Here is a 13,372-nt window from a genome sequence, read left to right on the forward strand (position 1 = left end):
GCCTCTTTGCCCATTTTCGATTATCCAGGAGTGACACGCGGTGACACGCTGCCAAGATGGCGACAGCCAGCTCCGCCCACTTTGAGCTTCAAAACTGCTTTTCAGAAACCTACGGGTGACGTCACGGACACTACATCCATGTTTTTATACAGTCTATGGTTTCAGTGCCATAGAGAAACATTGGAAGATCCGAAGCTTTCATCGTTTTGATGGTGTTTATGCTACGAAAATGGAAAAACGATGTGCCTGTGGTACTTGTAACACTGATTCCAGGTATCCTGAGAGGATGGGCAATAGAATTTATTTTATTAAATTTCCTAAACCCAAACAAAGCAGAGCAAAATGTCCCTAAGCATTCAACCCCAATCCCAATGAAGACAAAAACGTTCATTTTCTTGTTGTCATACTCTCATTAAGTTACAATTTTCATCTGCTCAAGCAGAACGTTAATGTCATCTTGTGTTTCAGCAAGGTATCCCCCATGCTAACGTATAAACCTAAATAGCAGACTGTTCTCACGTCATGTACAGTGTAGGTCAATGAAGCTCTACATTTCAGTGCCTCTCCATATTAACGTTAAACTGGTTAAATGTACATTAATTTAATTGTACTCTGTGGTACATGATGATTTGTAAAGAGGGATGCATTAAATAAATTTTTTTGTTAATACAGAAGTTTTTGTTCATAGGAACATTTTGGAAATTGCTGTACATTCATGTGTTAAAAAAAAACAAAAACAAGGATTGGCTGATAAAGATGGTATGAAATGGTTAATTTGTAAATGTTTAATTGATTTTATATGATTGATTATTGTATCTTGCTGCATTATTTAACGAGCTTTAAATACTGTGCAGCCCTAGTGGAGGCTGTTGATCTCTATAATGACAATATTGACAGTACATCTGCTGTAGTGTTCAAGTCAAGTCAAATTTATTTCTATAGCACTTCCCACAATACATATGCTTCCAAAGCAACAGAAACTCAATAGGGACTAATGGGACGGCAATGGCGTTCTTGTGTTTTATTTTGCATGCGCTACTAACTTCTTCGTGACGTTGCACTGTAAACGCTGTACTGTCTTCTACAGCAGAATAGCTGAATTGCCATAGTAAATAAATGTTATGTTTTATGGAATGTGGCATTGTAATTGTATCTGTGTATCATTCTAACCCTTTTTTTGCTTTTTTTTGATCAAATGATTAAATGATCCATTATGCCATTATCCTCCTTATTGTTGCTTAGTGAGTTTTGCGTTCTTTGGCTACGGCAGCTTAACAGTTTACTTCAATTCAATTCAAGTTTATTTGTGTAGCGCTTTTCACGATACAAAGCAGCTTTACAGAAAATTGTAAGTTTCTACATTACATTTAGGAGTAGGTTTTTAGTGGTGACTATGGCATAAATGTACAGTAAAGTTACAAATTGCGTGTAATCAAACAGACGGTGAACACTATTAACTGCAATGATTATATGTTGCGATTAAACTTTGTGATTAAGCTAAATTTACTTCCTTTCTCTATTGCTGTTCCATCAGCAGCTGTTGCCTAAAGTCCCTATTAAGCAGAATGCTAAATGAAACTGGATCATTAAATTCCTCACGGTTCACGGTGACAGATTTACGTACCTAGAGACAGAAGCAGGACGGTGTGGCCTCGAACCCGGTCCACCTGTATATGAGTGTAATGGCGGTGTTTGAACAACAGGGGGCCGTTCTCTGGCATCACCCAATCCTTCATCTCTGGACGATCCTTCATAAACCCCAGCACTTCACTGCTTAGACGAGTACTGTCACTAACACACTAAAGAAACCACAAGTAGTTTGTTAGAACGAATGGGAAAGATAAGCATTACTGTTGTTCGGACTACAGAGCTCAACAGTCGGTTCTAGATGTAAAAATCTCATTCAGAATCTCCATAAAGAACTGAGAGTGATGATATGTGCCTTTCCAAGTAGCACTGGAGCATTAAAAGCATTAGTTTTACTGTAGTAAGTATTAGTTTTAACGGACACAAAACCCCCGACTGACTGGATTACAGACTAGCAGTTCATTTCTACCCACATTAAGTACACAACAGTTGTGTTTTATTACGACACTGAATTGTTGTAAATGTGATGCATCTGGCGTTGTTTGTTTTGGCTCAAAAACAACAAAGAATGAATCATTTAGTGCAGTGCCAATGAGAAATACTACACTTTTGAGCTCTGTAATGACGATTATCTTAATGCTTTTATAGTAGGGCTGCACAATTAATCAAATTTCTTATCGCAGTTACAATTACGGATGCCACCACTTAAGATGTGTTCTTTTCCTTTTACATGTTATCTTAAGGGGTTTTCCGTTGTTTTAATTTTAGTTTTAGTATAGCATTATAATAGCATGCATATTTTGACTTTTTTATTTAAAGAAGAAACCAATCCAATGCATAGTTCACATTTGAGGCTTAATACTATAGAAAAGCAATAAAAGTTGTTCAGTTAGTGTTTTCAGCTTGTTTATTTTCATCTAAAAATAATATGGCATGCGGTTGCGGTCAATGTAAAATTATGATGATCGTAATTAATAATCGCAATTACAATTTCAAGGGAATAATCAACAATTATGATTTTTGTCATAATCGTGCATCCCGACTTTATAGTCACATTTACTGTAGAAAATTAGAACTGAATGATAATATGGTTTACATTTTGCAATGATACATAGAATCAAGCAGTTGAGTTTTGCTATACACGCTCAGAAAAAAAGGTACAAAAGCTGTCACTGGGGGTGGTACCTTTTCAAAAGGTACACTTTTGTACCTTTTAGGTACTAATATGTACACTTTAGGTACTAATATGTACCTTTAAGGTACCAATATGGACTGTTTAGGTACAAAGGTGTGCCTTTTGAAAAGGTACCGCCCCAGTGACAGCTTTTGTACCTTTTTTTCTGAGAGTGTATAGTGCATATGTGAGTATACTTGTATAGCTTTATATAAAGAGCTGGGCGTTAATATAGTTACATTTGGCCATGAAACAACTCAGTTGATACTTGCTATATATTCTATATTGATTCAGTGACGGTTTACCGTTCCAGGCCGGTGATTCGCAGGAACCTTGGCGGAGTTGAATTCAGAGGAACTGAAGATTCTGCTGATTTCAGTCATGTTATAAACGCACACAGCGCTCATGTTCCTGTAAACACAGACACAGAGACACAGAGCTTCACACTTGAGACACACGCAAGCACTACAGCTGCACATTCTCCCTTTATTTCATCCGTGTTTGTGGAACTGTGTCAAATGACGCATGTTTCCTTGAGCTTTTAACACTCGACTGACTGTGACATCCCTATTTAACAGGATCATGTGACAGTCATGTTTGCCTTGTACACTGATGTGACGGCAAATTCAAAAGACTGAGCATTTTAAACAGACACATATTGGAGTTCCATTGATATTTACAGACATTTGAGCTAGTATCAACTATTGAGGCCAGTGTTGGGGAAAGTTAATTTAAAAAAAAAATGCAATGCAATCCAATATTGCGTTACTCCCTAAAAAAGTAACTAATTGTGTTCCTTTTTATGGAAAGTAATACGTTATGCTACTTTTGGGTTACTTTTTCTCATCTGGCCTGAACTTGCTTGTTTGTTTTTGATTGAAAAAGTTGTATTTTGCAAATGTAAAAGCCCTTTCACACCAAAAGTGGAATGATTAAGCCTGAAATGTAAATGCAGCTCAAACAAACCTATCAGCTGTGCTGCCATTCTGGATTGCATTAAGAATAGGATGCAAGAGACTTTTACTTCAATGAATCACAAATGTTATGTTCATCTAAGCTCATTTTTGCTGCTTAGTCTGGTTGAATTGGTTCATTGTAGGTCAGCAGCAAAGGCACTGGTTAATAAAATGGGATTAGAACATATTTAATTATTGCAGGTCATATTCTGAGTTTGCATCTCACTGTTTTTATTCATTTTGAGGAATATGAGTAAATGTTTGTTGATATATAGTCTAGAACTACTACACAACGCCTCTGCACTTACTCCCGATTTCTCTCAACATGGCAACACGATCAATACATGGGAAAACTATTTGAAAAAGTAATTTTCTCGCAAATTAAAAAGTAATGCATTACTATACTAGTTACTTAAAAGAGTAATCTGATTATGCAACTCGCGTTATTACCCCCAACACTGTTAAAGTCTGATCGCCTGAAATACAAAGCATGACGTTTTTGTCTTACCAATAGTTTCTGAAGAGCGCATAAATTTTGCTGTCGTTGTCTGAGTCTAGTGTGGCCAGATCTATCATCTGAGTGAACTCATATCCTCTGCCACAGTACAGACGGGTGTAAATCATGGACGTCCAGCTGCTCTGAAGCTGACTCTTAGATCCGCCTCTGTCGTTCTGAAACAGATCGTGTTGTGTTTAATTCTGCATGCATAGGGTGAGAGTCATATTTCTGGTGCTTTTTGGAGCCTGAAAGCTCCAAATGATTATTAGAAGAACAATCAGGTTCTGCAAGTGTTTCTGCATTGCATTGTGATTTTAAAAAGGCTGAAATTTCTCAAGATTTCTCAAATGATATAATGCAGTCAAGTAAATTGAATTGTATTTTTGGGTGCAGTATCTTTATCAGATTAGGTAAGGTTAGGACGCATTAATTGCAATCACATTTTGCACTCATTTTTATTAAACCATTAACAAAATGTAAAGCTTAGATGGTTTTACAGATACATGAAGACTTTATGTAGGCTGCAGTGAAATACAATGACAAATTCACTTCATGATTTCTGGGGAGATTCTGCTCACCATGCAGCTCTGAGAGACTCGTGCAATCCACTGCTCACCGTCTTTACTTTTGTGCTTCTCTGTGAAGAAGGAATAAACTTTGTCTTTGTGTTGTCCTTTACCAGCGATCAGCTTCAGGTATGTTTGCTCTAAAGAGAAAAAAACAGCGCTGTTTAGAATCAAAACAGTATCGTTCTGATAATGACATGAACTCACTTCAGTGAAAAATTGTGGCAACGAACCACTTTAGCATTGAAACGTGTGGGTAGTATTATTTAATCTAATTTGTAATTTCTCACCCGCTTGAATCGTCTGAGGCCAAATGTTGTCAATTGTGTCGTTCTTGTTTATCCTGTACAATCCCTTCTCAGACTTGGTGAAGTACAGCATATTATCTGAACAACGGAATATAGAAATCAGACAGGACGCCACATGTAGCATGTAATAAAACGAAATGATTTTCATTTTTTACCAGAATGAAAATGAGGTATATGGACTTGCACCACCGACAAGACCCTAACAATCTCATAGCCGTGCCCTGATAAACACCCTGACGTCACGGAAAGAGTTTGGCACATACTGGCTGGAAAGTACAGCCAAGTTCCTGTTTCTAAAACGAATAATAATCATAATACTGTATTGTACTCAGCTAATACGGATGTGCCCAACTACACATTTTCAAAGCGACTAACTTTTTTAGCATAACTGACTGATATTCAACAAATATAATAAATACTAAGAGCCAGATTTACTAACAGCTTGCGCTAGCACAACCCCTCTTTTGGCCTTTAAAAAAACTAGGATTTACTAAAGACACACAGTGAAAAATTAGTGATGAAAAGCCATGGACACTTTTTTTCGCATCCGACTTTATTGCATATGCAGACGATTCCCTTTCAGATGCATGCATTTAAATAATTTACTAATGTCTGTGCTAGTCTGTATGAGCAATTATTTAATGCCCCATAAAAAGCATGTCTTAATCCATTTTGTGATAGTTGCTAATTTGCACTGCTCTTGGTAGATTGCATCGGTCATTATGGATAAGTGGTGTATCTGTGTTTTTTAATTTGAGTGTTTTCAGTCAATCATCTGCAGAGCTTTCCGCTCCCATCAGCACTATGGCAGTCTCATGCTAATTTGCCCTGTTTAGTAAATCTGACCCCAAATATACAGTAAGCAAGCAAATAGCTGTAAACTTGTTGCAACCTAGAATTAAACTGCTGGTTCGTCTGGCCAGAGGAGAACGGCACACTATTTTGACACACTATTTCCCTTTTTTAATACTGTAAAGCTGCTTTGACACAGTCTGCATTGTAAAAAGCGCTATATAAATAAATGCATTAAACATATTATGCAAAAAAAATGATTATGCATAATACAGCAAATTATTCAAGGTTTGGCATGCACAGACCTGAGTCAACGGCGCTTTCAAAACATGTGCGGGAAATGGAAAAATAAATAAATACAAATCCTGATAAACAGCCGTTGTTTTTAATTATTAGGACTATTCAACTAGTCAACCATAATGGTTCATTCCTATTACAGTAGTTAACCAAATGATCTAGACAAGCCTTTTAAATAAGGTTCAACATTAGCCTGTACAGATCTATATATGGAGACAATCTCTAGACCATCAGCACACGGAAAGGCCTAGTTCCTGTTCAACAAACCACTGAGCTAAAGACAACATGGCAGAAAACCGCTTGTGTTGAATATGTGCAGAATTTAGATGCTTCTTGTCAGACACTTTCTGTAACTGTAGTTCAACCAAAAATGACCATTTAAGCCTTCTGAATACTGCAAGACTTTCCAGGAACACAAAATGTGGTGCTTTTTGGTCTTTTTTTATTTGAGATTAACATTCATTGTATGGAATAGAGCAGCTTGAACATTCTGCTAAACATCTCCATTTGTGTTCTACATAAGAAAAAGTCATATTGGTTTGGTAACATGATATCGGTCAGCTCAGGTCTATTACGAGTTGAACATTAACTATGAGTTATATGTCGTATCAGCAATAAATGATATCATGCAAATGCATGAACTGCATTAAGCCTTCTGAATACTGCAAGACTTTCCAGGAACACAAAACGTGGTGCTTTTTGGTCATTTTTTTTTTGATTAACATTCATTGTATGGAATAGAGCAGCTTGAACATTCTGCTAAACATCTCCATTTGTGTTCTACATAAGAAAAAGTCATATTGGTTTGGTAACATGATATCGGTCAGCTCAGGTCTATTACGAGTTGAACATTAACTATGAGTTATATGTCGTATCAGCAATAAATGATATCATGCAAATGCATGAACTGCATTATGAGCATCAGTAGCAGTACTGGGTTTCAACACAGTTTGCAATTTCCTGAACCATGCAAATGTGACATCATGTTGAAACACTATTTCATAATGTTTTACTCAACTCTGTCTATTTCTACAGCGCATGTGGCTCCAAAAACAGCAGCTTTACCAAAGAACAGTGCCTCAATACTTCTTCAAATCACCTGCTGCGAGTCAATCAGTTGCATTCAGAACAGTGGCGGACAGAAATGGAGAGAAAGGGAAAGTAGGAGTGTTCGAGAAACCTAACCAAGCACAGCCTGCCCAGTATGTTCCCGACTCTAATATTAAATAATAATACTCCCCTGTGCTCAGCTATGTGTCAAACAAGAATCACTGAGTGGGCAGATATCGATGCTGAATGCTACCCCATAAATGACAGAAATTCAACAAGAAATGAAACTGCCATTATTTTTGCAATTCTAATTCATGCACCAAAATGCAGCAGAAATGTGTGCAAACATGCATGCACATGAATGCATTTCAATACTCATTCAAACGTGCAATACTCACCAACAAGTAATGACGGCTCATTAATATCTGGCTCATAATTTTCTGACATGAAGCAATTGATCAGAGAATAACTGGAGTTCTGGAACAAAAGACACGGCTCAGTTTCATACTTGCATATGAGTTTAAAATGCATGCAGTAAAAACATGACATACCAAGTTACAGCACTCTGCATTTCCATCATTCGATCTACAGATGAACAGGAGATTTCCATCAACGCCTTCTCTGAGCAGAGAGATCCGGTGTGAACAGAGCTGGAAAACCAACAGTTAAACAGCAGTCAGTGACCTTTAATGAGACACAAACTACCAGCAACCCCTGAAACAACACTGTTTATATCAATGTTCAGTTATGCATAATAAAAGGTGTGTTCATGTAAACGCATTGAAACTTAACCTGCATTTTTACTGAAGTGCGTATATGTGATATCTGACAGGAAAGCATCTCACTGTGAATGATTTTAGGAGATATATTGTACATTCTTGGACAAAGAAATTATAAAAGTGTATTCACATCTTGTGCATCCGAAGGAGAAGTCATACGCTCATAGAACTTGCAAACATGAGAATAATGCGAGTGCGTACAAGTTTCCCACAGACATTTTTGGAATAATCTAGGTCGTTAACATTTAACAACGCATGCATTATTTTTACAACTCTCATAGCAATTGAAAAACTCATAGTGATGATATTACTAGAGAATATCCTGATTTTTTGGATTTTTTTGTAAATATGGTTCTTGTTCAGGGTTATTTGCATGTAAACTAGTAAAACAGGCTATTTCAATAAACTTAGAATAAACACTTAAACAACACTCAGCAAAACCTGATCCTGTGGGAAGCGTGAATATCACAGGTGCTGCACTTTAGTACTTACAGAGTTGTCTGAATCTTGGCTTTCGCCCTGACAAAGAGACACATTCACCTAAACAAGGATAGTGCAGCAAACATTAAACATTACAAACACTGACACTGTGCAAATAAGGGATCATAACACAAGTGACGTCTTTATGCTTGCTTATGTTCCACGAGCCATAAACATAACTTTACACAGGAAATAAACATTTTTCTTCAATGTTTCAGTCGTCTTGCATTGAAAAAGCTGCATTACGTAAGTGTTTGCATAATCATTTAAAGTAAAATATCATCTTTCTCTTGGCAGATGAACTAGAGAGATCAGCCGCTGGGAACCCTTCAGATGTCATTTACAGTCTGAGATCTACTGTATTATATACATGATCAACATGACTGTACCTGATGGGGTTTGGAGGCTTGTGTTGGGCTGATGGAATAGAGGATCTTGTGTCCTCCGACCCAGATGATTTTGTTACCAGAGGTGCTAACGAGCTTCACCAAATGAATATTATTGTTTTCAAAAGAGAACCTGGTTATACCTGAAACAGAGAGGCAGACTGAAGTTATAAAGTGTGCAGTGTATTCAAACAGATCTAGTTTAAAGGGTTCCTGTACATTAATGCACAAATGATACACAGAAATGCAGAAGAGACAGCTGTGGGTCTGAGATAAGATACTCAAGTGGTTTGCGTGGTAAAAATAGAGTTCTGTTTAAATTAGTGCTGTCAAACGATTAATCGCGATTAATCGCATCCAAAATAAAAGTGGAGTACAAGTATCACATCTTCATGTGTCAAACTCTCACTTCATTTTCTCACCTATTATAATTAGTGCTAATTATCGCGATTAATCGCATTCAAAATAAAAGTTGAGTACAAGTATCACATCTTCATGTCAAACTGTCACTTCATTTTCTCACCTATTCTAATTAGTGCTAATTATCGCGATTAATCGCATTCAAAATAAACGTTGAGTACAAGTATCACATCTTCATGTCAAACTGTCACTTCATTTTCTCACCTATTCTAATTAGTGCTAATTATCGCGATTAATCGCATTCAAAATAAACGTTGAGTACAAGTATCACATCTTCATGTGTCAAACTCTCACTTCATTTTCTCACCTATTATAATTAGTGCTAATTATCGCGATTAATCGCATTCAAAATAAAAGTTGAGTACAAGTATCACATCTTCATGTGTCAAACTCTCACTTCATTTTCTCACCTATTATAATTAGTGCTAATTATCGCGATTAATCGCATTCAAAATAAAAGTTGAGTACAAGTATCACATCTTCATGTCAAACTGTCACTTCATTTTCTCACCTATTCTAATTAGTGCTAATTATCGCGATTAATCGCATTCAAAATAAACGTTGAGTACAAGTATCACATCTTCATGTGTCAAACTCTCACTTCATTTTCTCACCTATTATAATTAGTGCTAATTATCGCGATTAATCGCATTCAAAATAAAAGTTGAGTACAAGTATCACATCTTCATGTCAAACTGTCACTTCATTTTCTCACCTATTCTAATTAGTGCTAATTATCGCGATTAATCGCATTCAAAATAAACGTTGAGTACAAGTATCACATCTTCATGTCAAACTGTCACTTCATTTTCTCACCTATTCTAATTAGTGCTAATTATCGCGATTAATCGCATTCAAAATAAACGTGATTAATCTCATTCAAAATAAAAGTTGAGTACAAGTATCACATCTTCATGTCAAACTCTCACTTCATTTTCTCACCTATTCTAATTAGTGCTAATTATCGCGATTAATCGCATCCAAAATAAAAGTTGTTTACATAATATATGTGCGTTTGCTGTGTATATTTATTATGTATATATAAAGACACACACATACTGCATATATTTTGAAAATATTTACATGTATATATTTATATTAAATATATTTAATATATAAACGTAACATATTTTTCTTAAAAATATACATGCATGTGTGTGTATTTATATATGCATAATAAATATACACAGTACACACACATACAGTATATTATGTGAACAAAAACTTTTATTTTGGTCTTCATGTCAAACTCTCACTTCATTTTCTCACCTATTCTAATTAGTGCTAATTATCGCGATTAATCGCATCCAAAATAAAAGTTGTTTACATAATATATGTGCGTTTGCTGTGTATATTTATTATGTATATATAAAGACACACACATACTGCATATATTTTGAAAATATTTACATGTATATATTTATATTAAATATATTTAATATATAAACGTAACATATTTTTCTTAAAAATATGCATGCATGTATGTGTATTTATATATACATACACACACATATATTATGTAAGCAACTTTTATTTTGGATGCGATTAATCGCGATAATTCGCACTAATTAGAATAGGTGAGAGTTTGACATGTGAAGGTGTGATACTTGTACTCCTTTAACCTGATAATGTAATGTGACTATAAAATGAAACAAACAGTTTATTCTGACTGTATTTGTATTCTGCTGTAAATTCATACTAATTACAATTTTTTTTTCTTGAGGACTTGACATCAAAATGTTCCTATTTTGCCCATTTTGTACTACAAAGTTGATCACATTTGGATCTAAGCATGATATTAATATCTATCATTTGTCTATTTATTTAAACAAAACATAATTGATTAGTCTTTTTCTTGACAGAACGTTGATCTTGAGAATAAAACCGATTAAATATTAAGTAAATGTTAGCTTACCTTCATTTTTCACCGTCACTCGAGCATTATAATGTAATTTTGTTGAACTGACATATGAAATGCACATGAACAGCGCACAAAAAGACGTCCAATCCATCTTGACTCGAGAGTTTGTGACAGACGCTCAATATTTGTCAGACTTAAGTTTACATAACTTCCTCACACAGGCGGGGCGATTATTAGTTCAACCAGTCCTTATCTTTAGTCATGTGTACACTTGTGATAATGACAGGTCCTTAAAATTCTGCATTTGAACCCGAGTGAATTTTAATTCTACACAAAGTTTAATTTAAAGAAGCAGAATCTGATATGAACTCGTACAATCAGAAATGTGTGAACAAACCGCTAGAGGGCAGTGTAAAACAGTCTAAAGCAGTTTAAACCAATTACTACATACATTGTTATATTAAAACCAGTAAACTAAAACTACTGCGCATGCGCTACATGCAAAAAAAAAAGTCTGGTCCAAAACAAACAGATCTAGTGAGTAACAAAGCATGTGATGTGAGGAGACGAATATATCTTGACCTAATAGTTTTAAATAACAAATAGCATATGTGCATGATTTGGTTGATCACAAAGGTGTAGCCAAACTCTCCTCATTTTTCTTTCTTTGCACAGATGTGTGTTAAATAAGGGAAATGTCCTAAATGTGCAGTGCTGATGTTTTTAGGCACAGGGATTGAAAACCATTGTATGCTTCTGTTCTGTGAAAAGTGCACTCTCAGAAAAAAAAGGTACAAAAGCTGTCACTGGGGCAGTACCTTTTCAAAAGGCACACTTTTTGTACCTTTTAGGAAGTAATATGTACACTTTAGGTACTAATATGTACCTTTAAGGCACTAACATGGACTGTTTAGGTACAAAGGTGTGCCTATTGAAAAGGTACCGCCCCAGTGACAGCTTTTGTACCTTTTTTTCTGAGAGTGTGATAACCTATTGATATGTGAAGAGTTGTATAAATAGGGCCATCGTTAGAGACCCCTGGTACTAATGGCATAATGCAAATTATAAATCTATACGGCATGTTTTTTTTAAGTAAATAATTGTGTGCTTTTGCTCAAAAACTAGGCAAAAACTCAGCAGGACATCACTGCATTGAAACCACTGCCACAAAGAGTCATCTTCAGCTGCAGAATTAATATAACGAGCTTGCAATTTCATGCCAGAACTTCCAGAGAAAGAGAGAGAGCTACTCTCGGTGAGCTTTTATTATTTATGATTGGTCACAAACAGTTGTCACTGTCATTCCTCTTCTGCAGAGCCTTTTCAACTCACTAACTTTTAAAAATTAATATGTTGCGTTGTGAATTAAGGAAGTAATTCGATAAAAGCTTATAATAGAATTTCTTGAAATCTGCTCTGGTCAAGCTCAGACACTCAATTTGATTGTACTACAGACTAACAGGGAACAAATTATGACATATGAGAAAAAAATATGCATTGAAAATTAATTAAAATGAATTCACGTGGAAAAATATTTCACTTATCTAATGGAATACGTCTTGATAAAATGCCAGGTATTCTTTTTAGATGGTATTGCATCATTTGTGCAATATAATCAAGATGTTTAAAGTCAGTATGAAATCAAAACTGATGTTAGTTCCAGGTTGCTGGCAGAGATCTGTGAGATCAGTCTTTTTATGACCCATTTGGAAATTAATGTTGTGTTCAGCAGGAAGTTTATGTGCAGAAATCCATGAAAGTGTGCTATACTGTGATGAACCTGCTGTGTTTATACTTCTGTGTCCACAAACGCATCTCTCAGAGGAGATGGTAAGAGTTAACAGAGACGGTTGTTTAAAGAGTGTGTATGTTTGATTCAATTTTAGAGTATGCTTGACCCTCAATACAGAGCTATTTTTACAGTTTCTACCATTATTGCCCTGGGGGAAAAAATATAGTTAAATTAGTGGGGCATGCATGCTATTTATTTGTATACAGTGTATCTATTTCCTGCTCTTTGATGCATTTTTAGCAATAATTTAAATAGGAAAAGAATTTTAAATTTTAAAAGGATTCATTATATCACATTTTACTTGGCAAATAAATAATGTAGGCTATTTTGTCTGCTAAATGCAAACATGTAAATGCAACTGTCCCAATGGAAATGTGACAACGTGCCCCAACCTAAGATTTATGATAAATATCCTGCTGAAAAAA

At 35.5% G+C, this 13,372-nt stretch overlaps 1 protein-coding gene across 1 annotated transcript in view; it reads right to left on the minus strand.

Moving 5' to 3' along the window:
- The window catches only part of LOC107712899 (semaphorin-7A-like), a 20,415-nt gene extending 9,107 nt beyond the window's left edge, over window positions 1-11,308 (minus strand). The window contains exons 1-10 of the mRNA XM_016518294.1: window positions 11,210-11,308; window positions 8,878-9,017; window positions 8,501-8,548; window positions 7,781-7,879; window positions 7,628-7,706; window positions 5,073-5,168; window positions 4,795-4,922; window positions 4,226-4,389; window positions 3,067-3,172; window positions 1,625-1,799 (exon numbers count right to left, since the gene is read on the minus strand). Of these exons, the coding sequence (XP_016373780.1) occupies window positions 1,625-1,799; window positions 3,067-3,172; window positions 4,226-4,389; window positions 4,795-4,922; window positions 5,073-5,168; window positions 7,628-7,706; window positions 7,781-7,879; window positions 8,501-8,548; window positions 8,878-9,017; window positions 11,210-11,306 (1,132 nt within the window). The 5' untranslated portion in view covers window positions 11,307-11,308. The remainder of the gene's footprint in view (window positions 1-1,624; window positions 1,800-3,066; window positions 3,173-4,225; window positions 4,390-4,794; window positions 4,923-5,072; window positions 5,169-7,627; window positions 7,707-7,780; window positions 7,880-8,500; window positions 8,549-8,877; window positions 9,018-11,209) is intronic.
- Between the last annotated feature and the right edge of the window lie 2,064 nt (window positions 11,309-13,372).

Source organism: Sinocyclocheilus rhinocerous, unplaced genomic scaffold (genome assembly GCF_001515625.1).
Source record: "Sinocyclocheilus rhinocerous isolate Xijiao unplaced genomic scaffold, SAMN03320098_v1.1 scaffold1093, whole genome shotgun sequence".
Lineage (NCBI taxonomy): Eukaryota > Metazoa > Chordata > Actinopteri > Cypriniformes > Cyprinidae > Sinocyclocheilus > Sinocyclocheilus rhinocerous.